This window comes from Thunnus maccoyii, chromosome 3 (genome assembly GCF_910596095.1).
Source record: "Thunnus maccoyii chromosome 3, fThuMac1.1, whole genome shotgun sequence".
NCBI lineage: Eukaryota > Metazoa > Chordata > Actinopteri > Scombriformes > Scombridae > Thunnus > Thunnus maccoyii.
The window spans coordinates 29,075,831-29,098,033 of NC_056535.1; the positions used below are offsets into that span (position 1 = coordinate 29,075,831).

The 22,203-nt window shown below is 38.4% G+C and overlaps 2 protein-coding genes across 2 annotated transcripts; both read left to right on the forward strand.

Moving 5' to 3' along the window:
* Nucleotides 1–3,111: 3,111 nt before the first annotated feature.
* On the forward strand, nucleotides 3,112–9,576 carry zgc:153675 (uncharacterized protein LOC768179 homolog). The gene is made up of 3 exons (XM_042406354.1): nucleotides 3,112–3,436; nucleotides 6,027–6,114; nucleotides 8,099–9,576. Exons 1-3 carry the CDS (start codon nucleotides 3,428–3,430, stop codon nucleotides 8,383–8,385), a joined length of 384 nt encoding a protein of 127 aa, XP_042262288.1. The 5' UTR covers nucleotides 3,112–3,427; the 3' UTR covers nucleotides 8,386–9,576.
* A 2,114-nt stretch (nucleotides 9,577–11,690) lies between these two features.
* hgh1 (HGH1 homolog (S. cerevisiae)) lies at nucleotides 11,691–20,429 on the forward strand. Its single transcript, XM_042406321.1, has 10 exons — nucleotides 11,691–11,821; nucleotides 13,013–13,135; nucleotides 14,409–14,547; nucleotides 14,747–14,884; nucleotides 15,521–15,672; nucleotides 16,084–16,184; nucleotides 16,405–16,503; nucleotides 17,728–17,819; nucleotides 17,906–18,028; nucleotides 18,850–20,429. The coding sequence occupies exons 2-10, from the start codon at nucleotides 13,026–13,028 to the stop codon at nucleotides 19,072–19,074; spliced, it is 1,179 nt and encodes a 392-aa protein (XP_042262255.1). The 5' UTR covers nucleotides 11,691–11,821; nucleotides 13,013–13,025; the 3' UTR covers nucleotides 19,075–20,429.
* Nucleotides 20,430–22,203: the final 1,774 nt, after the last annotated feature.

The following is a 22,203-nucleotide window of genomic DNA, read 5'->3' on the forward strand; positions in this document are numbered from 1 at the left end:
TCACTGTTAACTTCATTCTTTTTATTGCTTTATTATGTTATGTTTGTCTTTTGTAGCACTTTCTAATCCCTGATTTTGGTAAGTGCCAAATAAATTAACATTATTATTATTATTATTATTATTATTATTATTATTATTATTATTATTGTTATTATTAAATAAACAATGGACAGAGGGTGGTAGGAAGTAGGGGGTCAATAGGGGCTTCCTAACAGGTTAATCTGGTCATGATGTTTCGTGACAGGTTAATTTTGTCTATTCTGTTATATTACATGTGAATGAACGTTTCTGCCAACATCACCATAGAACACTTGACCTTTGACTCTTATCTATACACCAACTTTATGGCTTCAGTCTATATGTGACTCCATACAGGGTGCCTGCATGTAAATGTGCCCAACACATGTCAGTTTACGTGTACAAGTATCAGAAACATTCACAGTAATCTCACACAGAGACGCTTCACACTGACAAAAAAAACCACCCTCACTTGTAGCTGCTGGTAATGCAGGATCCTGAGCTGGATCCGGAGCTGGATCCGGAGCTGGGTCTGGAGCTGCAGTTGCATCAACCACACACAAGCAACTTCCTGTCTTCACAATAAAGGCCCAAAATCAATCTGCTTGAGTTGTGTGGAAAAACACTCAGTGGCATCATCCAACACCAGTCTTTAAATAGGTGAAAGATAAAAATGGTGACATGTATTTGTTTCCTGATTAAAGGACAGGATAGTTTAGAGATTGTCTTGAAGTTTGGTTTACCCCACAGAGTGATGGGTTAAACACACAAAGACAAATAAATTAATGAACATTAATATAAAATTAAGAGTGAGAGTCATCTTCGCTAAGCTTTTATCTCCATCTTATATGATTTTCATGCTTTTGGATGAGATGCTCCTCCATTATCAATTTACAGCTCATAAAACTCCACTTCAAACCGTATAAACTCAAAGTCCTTTGGATCTCACCACAAAATGTCGCTGTCATCTTGCTAAATCTAATATGTTTTCAAACTTTTAACACAGACATACGAAGGTTTTCATTTGACACCAGCAGAACATTAGTTGATCACAAGACAGTAAAGATTGTGTTGGAAATGCTGAAAATGTTCATACTTCTTCATGATCATTTATTTCAATAAAAATAAAGTTTAATTTATAAATGTACAGTATAGACAAAAGATTATAGACCATATATACAGCAGTGTAGGCCTTATAAACAGGCGTGTGGGTCAGTTAATAGAATAAGCAGGTAATGTAATGGTGCACCAAAGCTAATCTGAGGTAAACTAACAGGCTAACATAGCAATAGCAGGACGGGCTAATGCTGCATTCACACCATGTCAGGAGCAGAATAGGAAGAAAATTGCCTCAAGAACACTGGACTAAATGGGATTTGTTCAATATTGTAAATAAGGCAGAAAAGATGGTAAAACATTCTGGTTGAGCAAAGAGTAGCAGCTCAGTTAGCGGTGACCTTCAAGTCCCCCAGAGGACCACTGTTGGGCAAGTTACCTGAAAAATTGAATAATTTACACATTACAATAAAGTCCTTTAAAAAGTAATCACATTATTTTACTAATTAGTCAAGTTAAGTCATTTTTTTTATTTATATAGTCCAACATCACAAATTAGCCTCAGGGGAATTTTACAATCTGTAGCCTTCAGCCTTCAGCATCCTCTATTCTTACCTGGTTTGCTAATTATGTGACAAAACATATGTGAGCCAGGTGAGAAGACACAACATGCAATTAAGTCAACTCTGGGGTGGAGTCACATTTCATCTCTCCTGGTGACGTTTAACCGTTCCCAACACCTCCAACGCCCCACCAGTCTGGCACCAGACCAGTCTGTCCACTGACCGAACTGATATCAACCCTCCATCAAACTACAAACAAGTCGGTGTGTGTCCAAGGGCCCTCCCTGGAGACACACCTGCTAACAGAAGATTGGCATCACAACAATTTAAATCAGGGACATATTAACAAATTCTTCTTTTAATTCTTATTTAGTCCTGATTCTATCAGCACATTACCTCCATTTCCATACTGATTTATCGCCCCAAAAACACCACATGGCGATACTAAATAAGGGCCAATAAAAAAAAAAATTGAGCTTATTTCCAAAGTTTGTTCTTGTAAATCAACATTTCTAAATCTGTGAGAAAAAAAACAGCATGACAAATCCAAGTTTGTGAATGTGTAGAACAGATTTGTAAAAGAAATATTAAAGCACATTTAATTACATGGATACAGAAATCAAGAACGGCCTTGCTTGCAATTATTATTTTTTAATGGCTGTTATCTAAAGATCATGAAATAATCAACATATTATTACCAGAAATCAAAAGGTTGTTTATTACTTATTACTTGTAATGTTTATCAGAGATCAGGAGTACCATGCCAGCGTACATAAAAGGCGTCTTGACAACTGTAGCGACTAATAAACTGAAAATATCAGATTAAGGAGTATTCATTATTGATTAACGCGTCAGACTGTACTTCAGTCGAGGTGTCACAAGTCCTCTTTTACACCCTTTTTCTTCAAGTTATTTAATACAAAATATCTATCTATCTATGTATCTATGTATCTATGTATCTATCTATCTATCTATCTATCTATCTATCTATCTATCTATCTATCTATCTATTCAAATAGCATGAACAAAAACATGTTGCCAAAGCAGTTTACAGATTTACATGTTAATATTGCATATTATATTTACAGTATATATTATAGTAAATACATAAGTGTCACATATGCAGGTTCTATTATATACTAATGCGGTCCATTATTTGATTACTGTACAATACAGTAAGGAGATAAATTAACCCGAAATAAATAACTCGTCACATCGAGATAACGGCATTAAAAAATAATACATGGCCATTCTCGGCTTCCGTACATGGAAATTCATCAAATAAAAACATCGGAGCAATGGTGAAAAGAACAAAAAAAAAAAGGAAACGTGCGAATAAAATCTGTACATATGATAAGAGATTTAATTTAAAGGTCCTGAGCGGAAGTCCAGTGCGTTGTGTGTGGTTTGACAGTGTGTGTGTGTGTGTGTGTGTGTGTGTGTGTGTGTGTGTGTGTGTGTGTGTATGTGTGTGTGTGTGTGTGTGTGTGTGTGTGTGTGTGTGTGTGAAGGCGCCACGTCGGCAGAACCAGCAGGGTGAAAAAGAGACCTGCGTAGCTCTGCCTGTAACTGTGAGAGAGGAGAAGTTAGAAAGCAGCAGATTTAATGCGATAAACGAGGAGAAGTAAAACCGTCAGCAGTGTTTCACACACCCAGAGAGAGAGAAACAGACAGATAGAGAGCAGTTTATTAATCTACAGCAGAGTTTGGCTCGCAGGCTGAAACAGGAGCTGCACCATTCTCAAGTTTCTCTGCTGCCAGGTGTGTTTGTGGGAGAGACACTGGGAACAATGGTGAAGGTAAGAACTAATCAGCATCCTTATGACTTAACATATGTGAAATATGGTTCACAAACTGCGTGTGAGCGATGGGATTTTAACTAGATCCAAGTTATACGACTATTTTTTCAGCTGTAGGCTACATACGTGATATGAGTGGAGCGGATATATGTATAACAACAGGTTTTATTATTTGTATTTCTTTTAGGAAATCCCGTCTGCTCTTCTCTGGAAAAAGTGTAATTTTCTGTGTAGTGACATTTAAGGGAGGCGTCACAGCTTCCTGCAAAGGTTACTCAAACTGTGACTAATGTTCATTTTTTAAAAAACCAAACAACATTTTTACATTACATTAGTGTCTTAGAGCAGAAATGTTGCGACATTTATCAGATACACAAATAACCTGCAGCACTGGGTTTCAATCTTGGGTTTGGGGGCCCTTCGGTGGGTCACACACACAAAAAAAAAAAAAAAAAAAAGTGGGGGTGGGGTGATGCTGGTTTGCAAGATGATCATATTAAAGAAAATAACACTTTACACCAGTAGTTCTCAAGCCTTTTCATGTAACGGACCCCTAACGTGACACAAATTAGACCCCGTCTGATAAGATTTTTGCTTTTAGATGTTTTATTACAGAAAGTGTATGAAACCCATGACCTGAATAGTCATTCATCCTGTCATTGTGTTACTTATTGATGAAATTATAGTGAAAAATGAATTAATCTCCCTGCAACCCCCTCAAGGACCCCTGAGGTTCCCCGGACCCCACTTTGAGAACCGCTGCTCTACATACTTTTTACACCAAGCATGACAAATATGGACGTGGTTTTGTTGCACTATGCAAATACACCTAATTTATAGGGTCATAAATCAGAAAGGTTAAGATCACAGTGGCATGACGACGGTCTGTTGGATCTCTCGCTGGTGTTCGGTGTGGCAGCCACGTGTTCAAGATTTATTTACACATTATCTGATTATGTTTTATCTAACTAAATGTAAAACATGAGTGAAAGGCCACATTGTTTTATCATTACATCAATGACTAAAAAGAAAAAGAAAGGAAACTTTAGTGAAATGTTATGCAAAAAAATATAAAATGTCACACAGACAACAAAACCACAGGCAGAATGTTTGGGATAAATAAAAGGGCCCCAAATGGAAAATAGACATTATCTTTGGAGTGTGATGAGTATGTCAGATAATTACATGTAAGAGTAAGACTGACCCCGGCGAGATAGACGGTGTTTATCTGTAAATCTGCTTTAAACATTTTCTTGCACATAATGACAGGATTTTAGAGAGTTTTCTCTTTAAATTGATCTCATATAAAATCTGCATTTGACACGCTGAGCAACAGGAGCAGCTGATTAAAATCACAATCTTACTAAATACCTGTGAGACTTGATGCCAGAGAACAAACAGTAAGTGAGGCTGCCTGTCTGTATTTTACATGTAAGATATTAATTAAAAGAGTTTTTTGTCTTGAACTTTCTGACTTGACTCAGAGCTCTGCTGGCCTCAACTGTCACAGAGAAATAAAGGAACAATAAAATATTCACACTTTAGAAGCTGCAACCAGAGAATTTTAGTGTTATTTTCTAAAAAAATAACTCAAAACAGTTCATCAATTATCGTAATAGATGCTGAATAATTTTCTAGGGATCAACAAGTCGACTAATTGTTGCAGCTCTACACTTTATACAGTCCGATAGTTATATCTGGACTGTTTATCAGTACTATTTGGGCAGTGAAGCTGAAAAAGTCACCTCCAATAAGCACCATCATCAAAGTACTCTTGGTTTTATATTTTTTGGTATTAGCAGCAATACGATACTGAGTTTCAGTACCAATAACAGAATTATGTTTTTTTGACACCTTACTTAAAGAATATAAAAATGTTCTTCTACAAAACCCCTCTCAAATATTAAAAGGACACTTCAGTGAGTCAATGTTGCACTTCCATATAGTTTGGGGACTCACAAGAGACTGATTTTTTTTAAAAAGACTGGTCAACTGGAAGTAGCCGAGGTCGAGATATCCTGACCTTTAGTCTTAGTTATGGGCTCCAAAAACACTGGATCATAAATTTCACGTAATGCAACAGCTCATCTTTTTGTTAAAACCTCCCTTCCTGTTAAACACACCCACATCCTTCACACTCATTGAGCCCATGTTTGTAACGCAGGCTTTGTGTTGTAAATTTGTGCACTTCAAGTTTGAGCTGAGACAACCCTGATGACATCACTGTGACGTCATCAGGGTCATTTTCTCCCTTGACAAACCTCATCCAGACTCAGAAGACATACGACTGTTTTCACCGTTGTAATGCAGAGTACTGTTAACCGTGATGAATACACTGATCAGAATTGGTGGACGGCTCCTTTAAATGTTGTCTAATTAAATAAAATACATGAAATTGAACCAGAAACTATCTGATCATTTTATTTATTGATATTTTGATACTCGTTGCCATGGACACATTTTAGTCACATACTTAAATATTAAGGTTTGATCCCCAGCCATGAGAGTATTCAATTATATAAAGAAGTATTGTGAAGTTTGAGTCATTCAGATTAAAGAAACCCTTTTGTTTTTTTCCTGTGTTTTCCAGAATGTGAACAGCGTTAACGTGGAGCCCCAGCCTGGGACCAGCGTGGCCTCGGACGAAGCCGAACCCGCCTACAGTCAGCCTGCAGAGGGTAAGCTGCCAGCTCCCCAGGCTGCGGCTAAACGCTGAAACATCAGCAGGGGATATCGTGCAATCTGTGCTCACATGTTGCCTGCTGCTATTTCAGAAACAGTCGGTTTGTCAGGGGAATATGCTTGTTTGTGTAAGAGCGGCTTCAGCTCCAACCTGCTATTTGTGTCCAACATTGAGACACTTTGCCCCAGTTTAGTCCCCTGCTGCTGCTCTCAATCGCTGTTGCTTTATTAGATAAAGAAGAATTCTGTTTTTAGTTTTGCTCGCTCACAAGGTGAATTGTAAAGATCAGACCAGCAGATTGTGTGTGTGTGTATGTGTGTGTTAAGAAAAAGCCCAAACTTGCAGATACACTCCTGGTTATGTCATAGCACCAACAGCATCCCCAAATAACAAAATTTAATCTCAGTTCACTGTTTTTGTGCTCAAAACACACTTGTATTTCACAACATTAGCCATCTGGTGAAAACATCACAGACAATATCAGAAATACAATGAATAAACCTGGTGTTATTCTAGATTTTTGTAATTTTCATGTGTTAATCCAAACCAACAATGAATTGATCCTACTAACATGTCAATGTCTGTGTATCTAAAGCCTGATATATCTGTATATATATATATATATATATATATTCCTCTGTGCTGTAGAGCTCCATTGTTGTCTATAAAACTATAGAAAACACATCGATAAGCTACACTGTCCCCTAAAAATGCACCATTTCCTCCTCTTTGAGTATTAATTGCTTGAAAACTACAGTGACCGGCTGCTTTAGGAAATTACTGAGCCTTTTTAAAAAATACAACTATATATTTGTGATCTGTTTTTAAAGACTTACGTCTTCATCAGGAACCAATGGGCCTGGGCCTGAGTGCCACAGATATAGCAAAAGGAAGTCAAAGTATTGGGAGATGCACTAACTTCTTATTTGTTTTGGTCTTTTTCATGAGATTTGTTGACAAAAAAACTCACAAAAAACGAAAATGTAGCACATTGCTTTAACCTTTAAAGGACGGGTTCACAATTTTTCCAGTCTGTCTTTAAACAACAGTCAGGTGTCCATATGAACGTATGAAATAGGTTTTGCTTGCTGTAACTGTTCCTCCTGTTCATACTGACTATTTAAAGATGCACTTAATAATGCAAGTGACAGGGAACAAAATCCACAGTCCTCGTTTTGTGCAAAAATGTATTTAAAAGTTTATCTGAAGATTAAAATGAGGCTTCAGCCGTCTGAGTCAGTCAGATGAAGTGGATATCCTCCACAGTTAAGAGTGTTTTTCTGTTCAACAGTGGAAGGATCGTAACAAAAGGAGGAAATTTGGCACTAAAAAGACTAATATTGAAAGCTGATCACTCCCATCTCTTACATTGTAAGTGCAGTATGAAGGGATCTTCTAATGGTCAGTATGAACAGGAGGAATTATAACAGCATGAAAATCATGTTTCACTGTTCATTTGGGCTCCTGACTGTTGTTTTAAGACAGACTTTAAAAATGGTGAACCTGCCCTTTTAAGTTTAAGCTTCATTATGAGTATATATTCCCTCCTCTCCTCTCTCCCTCCTTCTTTCTCTCTTAACCCAACCGGTCAAGGCAGATGGCCGCCCACCTAGAGCCCAGTTCTGCTTGAGGTTTCTGCCCGTTAAAGGGGAGTTTTTCCTTGTTGCGTTGCCAAGTGCTGCTCATGGGGGAATTGTTGGGTATTTGTAAATTAAAGGGTATGGTCTTGACCTGCTCTATGTGAAAAGTGCCCTGAGATAACTTCTTATTCATATTGATCTTATTTCCCTGCCAACAGTCGCTCTAAATGCTCACAGTGAAACCAGAAAGCCTTGATCCACCATTATTGATGGAGACAGTTGACCAAATCAAACATGTCTTCTATACACTGCAGGGGTTTTCATCATGGGAGTACATGTATGACAGTAAATAACCTGCCTGTTCATTGATGTTTCATGTATGTTTTGATTTGTTTTCAGACTCTGGTAAGGACCATGTGGCACCCGCCCCTGGCATGATGTGGCGGGTGACCGGCGGCCTCTTCAACGTCACCAAGGGCGTCGTGGGTGCAGCTGTGGGCGGGGTGGCTTGGGTGGGTGGCAAGAGCCTGGAGATCACCAAGTCGGCTGTGACCACGGTGCCCTCTGTCGGGGTGGGGCTGGTGAAGGGCGGGGTGTCGGCCGTGGCCGGCGGCGTCTCCACGGTGGGTTCGACGGTAGCCAGCAAAGTCCCCTTCACAGCCAAGAGGAAAGACAAGGCTGAGTGAAGAGGATGAGGAGGAGGAGGATGGTGAAGATGATAATGATGATGATGATGATTATGATGATGATGGACTTGCCCCACCCTGAGCCAACAAGAGAGGCTGTCAGCTGATCACTGTCTGCCAATCAGACTTTCCCACAGGGTCCACAGTTGCCTTCTGATACCTTTCTCGGTCTTGAACATAGTTTTTCTCGCCACCACACCGAGATCGAGACTTTTTCATGCAAATACTATGTTCAATACCATAAAATTCAGTAGTACTGCGATACCATGGCAACCCAGAACACCAGCAAAGAAACATTAAGTCACCAAAATGCTTCATATAAAGTCCCTCATGTGACCTGGACTGGGTTTTGGATGGCTCCAGGCAGATTACATGGACTGGAATCCACATCAACACGTGGTGGACTTGAATATTTTTATCTGTTTACGATTCAGACCGAGGCTGCTCCAGCCTTCTGTCTTCTCTCTCTTTACAATCTACACACATTTGGTGAAATGTTTCTGAATTAAAAATGCTGATTTTTAGTCTTTTTTTTTTTTTTTTTTTCTTTTTTTTTGCGATGGTATTGAAGTAATATTGAAGTCTGTGTGATAAGAATAGTGCGTGTTTGAGGAAAAATAAAACATTTCAGCGTCGGAGGCGAAGGATCAGCAGCGTTCTTCAGTCTGACCTTCTTTATCGTTTGGAAGAGCCCGAGGCGGTGTTTGTTTTTACCCAGCAGCTTTGGATCTGCATGTAGGAACAATTCTCTGAAATGCATATCTGAAGACTGTAGACACACTCACAAAAACACCAACGCTGGGCTCAGGTCTTTTCCACAGCTACATTATTGTTGAAATGTTTTGTTTTCCGTATGTATGAAATGTTAAAAAAAATGCTGTTTCGGACATTTAAAGTTGAGTTTTAAGACTTAAGAAGAACAGTTTCAGCAGCTTTTGTTTCATTGACGGTTGTGTGAGAGGGGAAAAAGTGCCCGATGTTGTCTGAACTGGTCAGTCTCTACCTGAGGGTTAACACTGAACCTGGGCGGAGGCAACATTTGTGAACGTTTATATGCAATATCAACATTTCAATGCAACATTTGGAGTGAGTGGGCGCTGTTGCTGATGGGACTTAACTATGTGAATGTCTTGTATGTGTTTTCTTTTTTTTTTCAGTACATCAATAAAGTAGTTTGGAAAGTTAAATATATCTAACATACTGACTGGAATCTGTCCTGCTGTCTGAGTGTGTGTATTATGGTTTTTAAAGATTTATTTTTAAGCATATTTGCCTTTGACAGTGTGAAGTGTAGAGACTGTAAATTGGGTAAAGAGAGGTATGACAAGCAGCAAAGATCCACAGCTGGAAATGAACCGCAGACACTGCAGTTATGTGATATGTGTCTTAACCAGTAGGCTACTGGGGCATCCTGTCAACATTAAAGGTGTCCTGTGTAGTTTTTTTTTGGAAGCAAACAAAGTTTTCAGAAGACACTGTGTGTATCCTTGATGTGTAAAAAACATGAATACGTTTTCTTCAAATCAAATCAAAACAACTTTATTGTCCACCTTTGTTGGAGAGTAGAAATTTGTCTTCAGCTTGCATCATAATCAACATCAGATATCACAAAAACACAAAGTAAAAAACATTTTTGACTATATTATATGCAACTTTGTTATATAATAAATTGCTAAAAATGATTTGAAATAATTAACTAATTTTAGAAGTAAAGTACCAGGCACATGGGATTCAAAACAATATTAGCATGTCCATTAATTACCAGTTTAACTGATGTATAGCATGTGGGATGAAGGGTTTTTTTATAGATATTTTTCTTTACACACAGACTCTGTACCGTCTCCTGAAGGCAGGAGCTGAAAGTGATGATTCAAGGGATGAATCCTCCAAGATGAAGTCTGTCATTCATTCAACGGGTTTGTCATAGTGATAAGCTAACGAGTGTTGTTTACAGCCAATTTTGATTATTCTAGAGAATTTGGCCTTGTTTTTGACAGTCAGGTATTTGAACCAGGACACATTGTTGAATGTAAGAACACTTTCTCAGCCTTCTTTCTACCTTTTTCCTGGCTCACATTTTTACATTTATTAAACTGTCAAATCAATGCAAAAATTTCAGAAAACAAACAAATAAAACACTTGTAAAAACATGCTCCATAGCGCCCACAAGTGGTGAAAAAAACTTCATAGGGTACCTTTAATAACCAATAACACTCCTTGTTTTTTAACTCTTATTGATTTTCAATCAAGAATAAGCTGCACATTCTGGATATCACCTTAGTTTTAAGTAGTTTTATTGTAAACATGTTATCAAACAGCCGCCTTCTTCCACATCTAGCAGGAGTCCTGTTTGTGTCCACCTGGTGAGTCCAATCTTCTCTTCTTTTAGCTCTCATTTGGTCTGTACCTCATGCACTATATGTACCAGTGATACTGTCAATACCGGAGTGAAGGAGGATTACCTGAATGCTTTATTAAACAATTAAGCAGCACATGGATAGTAAGATACTGTGGCTTCATTACTGAGCTGCATATGGTCGAAACAACACAAACTGTTATTATAATCCTTATTATTTCAAGTTTCAAACAGCACAATAAAATTCAGGTAACAACATAAAAGTAAAACATTTTCAACCTAGCAGTATACTCAAGAGTGGTGGCAAGAGTGATGGAAAATACCTCATAATAAATATAAAATAATCTAAAATAAAATAATAAGCATGAAAAGGAACAAACCGTATGTATAAAAACATCTCATTTACATTTTATTTGGAGTGTGGACACATACATTTCCTTTTGAAACAATAGCTGTGATGTTAGATTACCCACAGTTAAAACAAGTTTAATAGAGTTTTGTCATGTTTGTTTCTGCCGGTTTGTTATAGTACAACATGTCCTCAAAGTCAATTTTGGAATATTATCAACAAGCTTTACGGAGACTCATCTCTGGATGTCAAACACTGGATGGCAGTAATGTCCAGACGGAACCTTTAAAGTGATAGAAAAGGAAGAAACAGAGGCCACTAACCCGGAAGAAAGGCGGGACTAAGGGGTCGACGGTAATCATAGTTTTGCGAAAGATCTCGCGAGAGTGATAATTTTAACCCAAACCATGATCTTTACCTAACCCTAACCAAGTGTTCTTTGTGCCTAAATCTAATCATACCTTAACCACAGAGTCGACACACTATAAAACATTATTATTTTGTACAATGACAAACAACGCACACACTGAATGAACAGCGGCTACAAATCTCGCGAGAGTTCCGCAAATCTAGGGTTACCATCTAGAGCGACACGACGGGATTGGTTCAGGTTGAAGTTGCAGTCCTGTAGCGTCCACATGTGCCTGAGCTGATGTGTGATGTTAGTAGAGAAATATAGAGGAGGTCTAACTGAGACATGAAAACTGGACAAACCCTATAGCTAAATTAAGGTAAGATGTTTTTTATACTGGAAAAAAAAAGATAACTGAAGGCTAACGATTGTGTCAAACTTGTACTTGTACTTGAAAACGTAGTTTTGTGCATGTGTGAGAAGCAGGTATCCAATAATTTAACTTTAGCTGTTCTAGCTAACATGTAGTTAGCCTGTCCAACATGACAACAAACCATGCTGAAGTAAACAACAGCGTGGACTGAGCTGCGTTAAACACACACGTTATTATTTACAGCGTCTTTAATTAATATTAAAGCAGTTATGTTGAGATAAAAGCAGAAATGATTCGCTGTTTTATGACACAGATATCAGCTGTTCACGCAGTTCTTTGAATGTAATGTCAGTGTAGAAAGAAAAACTAATAACAGTGTTAACAAGCTGAGTCTGTAACAAACATTTTCATGAACTAGTCTTCATGTACAGAGGTGGAAAGTAACTTAAGTACTGTACTTAAGTACAATGTTGAGGTACTTGTAGCTTTACTTGAGTATTTCCATTTGATGCTACTTAATACTTCCACTCCACTACATTTCAGTGGGAAATATTGTACTTTCTACTCCACTATACTTATTTGACAGCTTTAGTTACTTCTCAGATGAAGATTTGACACAATGGATAATATAACAAGCTTTTAAAATACAACACATTGTTAAAGATGACTTACAAAAAGCAGCGTGTAGTTGGGGTCACATTTCAGGGAGGGAGGACTGAAAATTGAAATAATTTGTTTATAAGGTTTGTGATATTATGCATGTTGGTTTGATATTCCAATTATAGTGACTGTTATAAACTAATTATTACAATATTTTCTCGTATTAAGTTTTAGTTTTAGAAATATCAGGCCACAAGGTCATCAGTTTGTCTTAAATTTGAATTTATCAGTGAATTTCAACTTTACTCTTAAGTCTAAGTTTATTTTTCTCTTTGTCAAAATCAGAAGTTTTAATGGCTTATAAAACTTACCAACCTAATGCAGAATTTAACACCAAAATGCAGCTTAATACAAGCTTATGTTTGAGTTTCATATCAGACTGTAGCAGCCATGGATAATATATGGTAGCCTATGTTATATTATTATGGTTTTCATTCATGCTGAGTTTGTTTTTTACTGATTTCAGTGAGGCTTTTAGTAAATATTAGTACATTAAATGTTGTCTGTGCTGATGTTGGTTTTCTTGCTGTTTATCAGACACAGTTAGAAGATGCTGAGTGATTCTGAGGCTGCAGAGCTGCTTTCCTTCCTGACCCCCAGTACACGACCTGATGTCAAAGGTCATGCCACCGAATACCTCCTGGGACTGTCTGGACACAGGTATGATGAGGAGGAGGAGGAGGAGGATGATGCTCTGATACAAATGCTAGACTAGTCCTGAACCAGACAAGACTCTGATGGCGCTTCATCTACTGCCTTACAATGTGATCAACATGCTGGTTGACAGGAGAGATGCTCAAAAGTGCATTAGGATTGTATAACTGAACTATGGGGCAAGACACTCATTACGAGTGTGTGTTTTAATGTCAGAGAGTGTTTTCAAATGCGATTTTGGGCTTTCTGAGACAAAAATTGACGATTGTGACGTGACAGAAACGTGGTGAAATCTTTGGTTGTCAATCAAAAACGGTGTTGTTAGCTCGCACCGTGAGACTCGTCCACAGACGACTGAATTGGAGTTTGGTGACCAAAAACAGCCTGAGGTCAAAATGTGACAGTGTCATAAATTTAAGACCAAATTCTCACAATGTGACGGCTGCTACGACACACATCTACAAACAAACCAATCAGAAAACAACATGAAATGACAGAATAAACTGTCCAGCATGACATTTGACCAAGTGCAGTTTTTTTTTTTAATAAAGTTCAGGGAGAAAACACACTTGTTCTCCTTAATACGTTCACAAAAAACAAAACAATGGAAGTGAAAGGGAAAATAAGTTTGTGTGACATTGCTGCATTTTTAAAACACATGAGCGGCGCAGATGGACGACACGAACTGATGACTCTGCTTTCATTTACTTTTTCTGTTTACATCACGGCGCTATGATTCACCACACATTCAGCGCACAATCTGACAGCCTCAAGTTATCATCGTACAGTCTGACACAGATTGTGACCAAGATTTTATTGTAGGCGTCTCACACAATGTGACATCCGATGAACTTACGTGATCGTTGTTGTCTGAAGGTAAAAAGTGAGACTTGAAGTAGGATCTTTTAAAGGGGGGCAGCTACTCTGCCGTTGCACTGAACTGTAGTATAATTGAACTGAGGCTATGATTTACAGTCTTTCTCATGATTATTGGCAAAGTGTATTGATGAAAATACATCAAGTGTATTATTTTAAAGAACTAAATTTGTAAAGCAAACAAACATTGACTCAAATCAGAGTGAACCTTGAAGACTTAATGGAAGAATAATCACTGTAGTTATTCCTGCTACTGTGGTCACATGTAAGAAAAGCTCCTCACTGATGTTTGCAGTATTTATTTGGATGGATTTACATCCTTGTTCTCTGTCAGTCAGCTGATAGTGTACCACCTTAACCTTCCCACAGTAACTCATTTGTCTTTTTGTGTGTTTGTTTTCAGAGATGGCTGCCGCTTCCTCCACTCTAAACCTGACTTACTTGCTGCCCTGTTTGCGCTGACCTCTGACCCGTCTGTTGCCATAGTGAAGGACTGTTACCACATCTTCATCAACCTGTCAGCTGATGAGACTCTGCACAAGGTGAGCAGCCTTGATTGATCAGCGGAGTTGGGTCTAAATTGATGAATTTTGAAAAACTCAACCTTCCCAGTGTGATTGGTTGTTGTGATAACTGGTATTTGACAAATAAAACAGAACAAAACGAGCCGTACAGCCTTCAGAGATGTTGCGTGTTCAGTGCTGATCTCATGTACGGTGTGTTTGTTCTCGTCTCGGTCAGGTGCTGGTGACAGATGTCCAAGTTCTTCCAGTGTTGCTGAAGAACCTTATGGATCCAGATTACCTGTTCTCTGATCAGATCTGCACCATCCTGTCCAACCTGACCCGCCATGAGAAGACCTGCAAGACTGTGTTCAAGGTGGGTCCCAGTAATAGAGCTATTATTAATAAAAAATTTTACCTGTGATGGGAGGAGGTTTGGGCTGGGTGGAATTTAGATATTTACCCTCTTCTGCAGGAGAGAGAAATACACAAACATCTAGTACTCCATTAATACTCCAACAAACCATAAACCCATTCATACTATTACTTTATTCAGAGCTGTCCTGTTCATTTATACCCTTTTTATCCTGCTGTAATGGCTGATGAATTCATTTTTACTTTTACTGTGAGCTTAATTACTGGTAAAGTGACACAAATGTACATATATAACGGTAAACCTTTACAAAATCTAGACCCTAATGGTATATATCACAGGCAGACGACAGAAAATATGTATAACCAAGATGCTGTAACACCATCACAATTAATTCAAAATTCTGCTGCACAATAATTAACTGAGACTCCACAGTGTTCTCATATTACCTTAGTGCTGTCTTCACTACACTGGCTTCCTGTTAAATTTTAATTCAATCACTTTAAGGCCTGACACAGCCGGACTGCACAGTAAATCATAGTCCATGAGTCCTCCCAGGTCATCAGAACAAGGTCTCCTGGTCGCGCCCTGCTCACATTGCGGCATAATGAGAGATTAAGTGTTTCTTTCCTGTTTCAGGTCCTCCAGGAGGATGTCGGTCTGGCTCAGCTGGTGGAGATCTTCTGCACTGAAGGTTACAACAAGAGGGCGAAGCTCCACTACCTGGGTCCTCTGCTGTCCAACCTGACGCAGCTGCCCGATGCCAGAAACTACATGCTGGACAAGGACAGGTGACTGATGTAAACTGCAGGAGAAGAGCTGATCATCAGACAGAGGGGGGGGGGGGGTCTCTGTCTCCCAGTTTCTGTTTTTGTTTTAAACTTTTTGATCAGATATATTGTCGGTTATGTCTGGTTTTTTTTTTGCTGCAGTTAGCCAGATGTGCTCAGGTTTGAAGGCTGTGTGTGTTCCACAGGAATGCATTAGCCTCAGTCAGTAGTAATATTTGGTTCATAGGGCATACTGAACCAAAGAAAACCACAAACCAAACTGAACTGTACTGAACAGTTCAGGACAGATACACATACCGTTACACCCTTAATGTTCACAGGAAGTTTGATTGTAATCTATAAACTGGTATCATTTGGCCCTGCAGCTGCTGCAGCATGTAGTAATTATATGTGTGTGTGTGTGTGTTGCAGGTGTGTAGTCCAGAGGTTGTTGCCCTACACTCAGTACCAGGCATCAGCGGTGAGGAGGGGCGGAGTCATAGGCACCCTGCGCAACTGTTGCTTTGACCACGGTGAGACACACACAGAGACTTCATGAGTGTTGGGCGGATGGGAAACTTATCTGATGTCAAAACAGCTTCGTGTAAAACATCCAAGAAGCATTCGAGACTGATTGAAATCCAAACGCTTTACTCTTCCCAACCGCAACTACGTCAGCAAGTCGTCAGGGGAAGTAGCCTCTACTAAATGCGAATAAATCATGTGATCTAAACTTCTCTTCAATCTGTACAGCCCATCATGACTGGTTGCTAAGCGACGCTGTGGACATCCTGCCCTTCCTGTTGCTGCCGCTGGCAGGTCCAGAGGAGCTGAGTGAGGAAGAGAATGATGGTGAGCGTGTGTTTATAATAGTTAATTAGTTTATTCAGTCTGTCACATTTAACCCAACTGCATTCATAAAGTGTTCCTGCTGTAAAGTCACAGTCAGTAGCAAGAATACTTTGCACAACAGAAATGGAAACACTAATGTTTAAACAAACTGTCAGTTAAAGATGTTAACTGAGTGAGTCAAAGGAAGTTTACATTTATTTTCACAATCTGCACGTGTTCATGTCTCACAAGAAAAACACGCAAATATACAGTCATGTATACACATTTATGCCTTTTCCTGTATCTCTACATTCATTTGCGTACTGTATATGAACACACACACATGCATCTATAAGTAGTATTCAACAAGGTGATTTATTTAAGAAAGGAATAAAACTCCTACCAAAGCAGCCCCTCCATCTTAAAGTCCTGCATCTGTTCAGCCAGACAGAAGTAATGTGGGGAGTGATTGGTGTCATTTGCTATGTGTGTGATGAGGCAGCATTCAACATCCTCTATATCCATAGACCCCTGATTAGAATTAGAAAGAACTTCCCCAAAAGACTTTAATAGTGAAAAAATGGAAGAAACCTCAGAGCGAGGAACAGAGGAAGGATCCGTCTTCCAGAACAAACAGACATCAATCAATGTTGTATAAATATATAAATTTTATTAGTGTAGCTCTCACATTACCTGAACTTTTATTATTCCACACGAGGAGCCACAAATTACATCATTCTTCATGTAATAAGAGTTTGGGGTTTAGTAGAATATCACACTGAAACACAAGGACACATTCTTTAACATCAAAGCAATGAAATACACTTGTCAGTAATAAATATTGAGTAACAAAATTTTTTTTTTTAAAAAGGGAGAAAAAGACAAAATCTTTTGACCGTTGTTTTTTTTATCTGTCTCTCATGACTCCTCCATCTTTATGAAAGTGCAGCACTGAACAAACCAGAGTTATTCTTTTAAGAATGGATGATGATTTTCAGTTTTTCTTTTTTTTCTCCTTCATTAAATGAACAAAGTGAATGATGAGCTGGACAGTTATTGAAAATTGGAGAAAACCCTCACATCTAATTGGCTCGTAGCTACTGTACATATTAGAGGGTGAAGTCCTGCTCAGAGCTAAAGCAGAATGAAGTCGTATCATCTGTGTAGTGAAACCAGCTTCGTTTAGTTTCTACTCTAATGAGACGTTTAATTTTATCCAGTAACAAACGTTGATGTGATGTTCAGGTCTGCCTGTGGACCTGCAGTACCTCCCGGAGGACAAAGAGAGAGAAGAAGACCCCGACATCAGGAAGATGCTGCTGGAAACGCTCTTTCTGGTACGACACAACCAACACTCACAACAAAACGCACATTTCTAGATATGTTTTCATGTTGAGCTCTTCACTGCTTGTCTCTCGTGCAGCTGACGGCGACCAAAAGTGGCCGACGGACGCTAAAAGATAAGAACGCTTATCCGATCTTGAGAGAGTTCCACCGCTGGGAGAAAGACGTCCACGTTGGAGCGGCCTGTGAGAAACTGGTCCAGGTAGGAAGGATCTAAGTTTTGAAAACAGACTGAAAATCAATTAATCTTTTCAGGTCATTACCAACATTCTCAGGTTGCAGCTTCTCCAATGTAAAGATTTGATATTTTATGTCAAACTAAATATCTTTTTAGTATAAGAAAAGGACACATCAGGGCTTTTGACTTGTCAGACACAATAATAATCTGCAAGTTAATTAATAATAAATATAATTGTTGCAGCCTTAATGCAATACAGTAGGCCTTTTTCACAGAAGCTCCTTTGACATGTCACAGTAGAAAAAACAAGGTTATAAATAATGAAATTGATAATGACTGAATTCCTTTTAGATGCTTCAGTTTCAGGGTCCAGATATTGTTCATGCTGGTCTTGACTCACTGGCACACTTGATTATAACAGAGCCACCGTTAATTGGCTTTTTCGTTATTGATTGAAGTTAGTTAGTTAGTTAGTAATTGTGACATTCATATACAAGTTTCCAGCCCTCTTCATCTACATAAGACACACAAAAAAAGAAACCTTTGTCAGACAAGAACAAAACTTCTTACATTAAAAACATCACACTGCAAACAAAAAACTTTTCTGCCCCAAAATCTACAAATAAAATCTGCCAAAATAAATGTTCCCTTCCTAAAACACAACTCCGTTTTTTGTAATCATCATCCAGAAGAATTAATCAGAAATGAATCATATTTTACTAGAAAGTGCAGCTCTTAAATCATCATATAATGAACAATAAAACTAATTTTTTCATACTATAAAAGTCAAAATGTCTGCCACATTTATCAAGACGTAGTCTGATCCCTCCGTCTCCTTCCTCCAGGTGCTGATAGGAGACGAGCCGGAGCAGGGGATGGAGAACCTGATGGAGGTGGAGATACCCAACGACGTGGAAGAGAAACTGAAGGACGCCGACGCCAAAGAACAAGAGGAGCTGGATAAAGAGCAGAAGAGGATACAGGAGGAAGAGGAGGAGGAGGAGAGGAAGAAGAAGAACGGTGCTCCAGAGGGGACAGACAGAGGACAACAGGAAGGACTGATTCGATAAAACCTGTTTTAGACTTTGAATCTGTAACATTTCTGACTTCAAGTGGATTTTTGTCATTCAGACATAGGATTTAATCAGACATGACGGGACATTTAGAGAAAGAGCCGCACTGCTCGGTGATATTTGTCAGCTGGTTCACAGAAAGGAAGTGATGTCACAGCTGGAGAACAGCGGTGAGAAAAGTAAAAGTAAGTAATGATATGAAGGAGGAGGGTTTTCTGTCCTGTCAAAGGCTGCAACTGTGATGGATTTTGAATTTGTAGTGTCACTAAATCTCATGTGCAGAGCCAATTATCATACTTAGAAATGTTGTGTGTGTGTGTGTGTGTATTCAAACTAACATGACTGCAGTCTTCAGGGTGAAGGAACACGTCACCCAGAGCAACGGTGAGGCTCGTTGATGTGTTTTAAATAGTTTTCTGGACAACAACAGAGGTCTGCAGCACAGAGGAGCGAGATATATATCAGGCTTTGGATACACACACAATACTCTGCACATGAGATTTGTTCACAACAAGAAAAATATAGAAAATGACTAGTCTCATCCTGTTAAAACTTAAATGACCATCTTGAGCAGGAGGGATACTCATCTCCTCTTCTCACATTGAATCCATTGATAACTTTTTTCATCACAGGGGTCAAAGTTCTCAGACAACATGACTGATTTCAATCATAGAGCAGTTTTAAATTCATATAATACTTAATTCAATACATTGTACATATTTCCTCCTGTGAAACTTTTCAGGCTCACAAATCTTTTCTTGCTTTAATCCCTGTCATCAGTTTCATCATCTGCCTGTTTTTATAATGTCTGACTGGGAGGAAACATACAATGATGAAGATGTTGGGACTCTTCCGTCCCACACCACGAGGGAAAAATCCTTAAAACTTAAGTTTGGCTCTTTTTATTTCATGCATTTAAAAAGGATTTAATGGAAAATATATTACAGTGCTCCTAGTGTTCAGAACAAGTTGGAAGTTACAGGTTTGACCTTCTGTAAGGTCATGACTTTTACATAAAGATGTTTATTCAGATAAGAGCCGACATGTAAAAAACAGGATGTATTCTGCCTTCATGAGGACTGAGTGTCTTCACCGTGATGAGATCTCACCTTCTGGTTGTCAGACTGAGGGAAATGTTATTTTATTTCAGTCTGTCTGACAGTATCATATATATATACTGTGTATCACGTTGTTCCAGCTCTATATTTAAGTTATATCATGTTTTTGAATGGCTGCACCGTTCCATCATATCGACATATTCTACATGTCTTCTGCATCATTTTAGACACATTTTCCCAAAACTTTGAGATCTCCAGAATACATTTAAATAAAAAAATGGCTTTTGAATTTTACCTTTTGTGTATTCCATTTACTGATGTGTCACATTTCATTTGTTCTCTGCTTTAATATTTATGATCACATTTATCACAATTTTAAGACGCCTCTCTTCTGTTTTGTCCACCTCAAAAACCTCCTAAACTTTGAAGATAATCCATTAAAAAACATTATTATATTATTATTGTATATATTGTGTGGACGCACTGTGATTTTAGTCTCCATCACTTACACTGAAAGCACATTTGAAGGGGATCTTTTAACAGTCAGTATGAACAGGAGGAATGATTACAGCGAGGACAAACCTCTTTCACTCTTCATATGGACACCTGACTGTTGTTTTAAGACACATTTGAAAAATTGTGGACCTGTCATTTAAGGTTTTAATTATGGTAAAAATTAAAAGGATACCTGTAATGTTATTTTATACATTTGAAGGACTTTAACCCTTTAAATAACCTGAATCTGTGCAGAAAATCCTTGTTAGGTCACAATCCATTAAGTTATCCATTAATTTACTCCTGATTTAGTTCCTGAATACTGAATAAGATTTCACCTGAAAATATTTCACACCACTGAAAGAACTGAAAGTGTGGCCTGATGTGGGTTCATCTTAAGTATAAATAAAAATGTTAATGCTGAATTGCTCTTTAATTAAAGTGAAACAGACATGTTTTCTTGTTTCTATTAGTTTCCTTAGCAGATGAGTCATAAATAAAAGAGTAAAATAATCTATTCTCTGTCTTTCATCCTCTTCAGTCCTTCTGCTCAGATCTTCACCAGATGTCAGGAGAGGAGGACAGCTGTTGCTCCTTTTAGGCAGTTTTTAAATGACACTGATTGACCAGAGGAGGGCGCCAGAGTGTTTACAGTTTCTGTCTTTTCTCTCCGAACGGACGTTGATCTAAAACGAGCCAACAATTTCACCACTGCTCTCTTCTGCGGAAGTTTATTCTTAACTTGAAAATAAACAGACGAATTTTTAAGTGTCACATGTTAAAGTCATCAGCATCTCATATTATGACTCAATAGTACGTCAAAATGCGTAAAGTCAAACCATTTCGACTTAAGTGGAAGTTATGTAATAATTTCGTAGCTCAGAATTCTGACTGAGATCATCTGTCAGTAAAAGCTGAGTAGACAGATAACCGCAGTAAACTCTTGATATGTAGATGAACTGAATGAGACTCACGAGATAAAACCAGGAACTGACCACAACTGCCCTAAACTCTGTGTGTGTGTGTGTATTTGGACACGTGTGTGTGTGTTTGGACACCATAGTGGTGAGAACATTTCTACATTGTGAGGACATGTTGGCCAGTCTCGACAACCTCAAAGGGCTGTTTGACTTGGTTCAGGTTAGAATTAGGTTCAGGTTCAGTTTAAGGTACAAGTTGAGCATTTAGCTGTGATGATCAGGGTCCTCACAAGTATAGAAGTACAAAAGTGTGTGTGTGTTCACTCTCTTTGTGAGGACCAGTTTGAATTTTAGACCCTCAGTTTGAAGACATTTTTGAAAAGTGAGGACATTTTTGGAAAAGTGAAGACCTCTTTTGGAAAATGAGAAGATTTTTCTGAACATTGAAGACAATTTTGAACATTGAGGACAAATGTTGGAGATTTTTAGATAATTAGGACATTTTGTTCGGACCTCACTTCTACAAAAAGGGTTATTTGAGGGCTCAGATTTGGTTTGGGAGTTCAGGTTAGAAATAGGTTTAGGTTCAGTTTAGGGTTAGAGAATGGATTACTGTGTGTCGGTAAGGGTCCTCACAGGTGTAGAGATGATAA

Bases quoted from the DNA above. Each gene is read 5' to 3' on its own strand.
- hgh1 (XM_042406321.1), top strand. From the start codon at position 13,026: ATGCTGAGTGATTCTGAGGCTGCAGAGCTGCTTTCCTTCCTGACCCCC. The intron at 14,548-14,746 runs GTGAGCAGCCTT...CGTCTCGGTCAG, and splicing joins CTGATGAGACTCTGCACAAG to GTGCTGGTGACAGATGTCCA. The intron at 14,885-15,520 runs GTGGGTCCCAGT...TTCCTGTTTCAG, and splicing joins CCTGCAAGACTGTGTTCAAG to GTCCTCCAGGAGGATGTCGG.
- zgc:153675 (XM_042406354.1), top strand. The intron at 6,115-8,098 runs GTAAGCTGCCAG...ATTTGTTTTCAG, and splicing joins CTACAGTCAGCCTGCAGAGG to ACTCTGGTAAGGACCATGTG.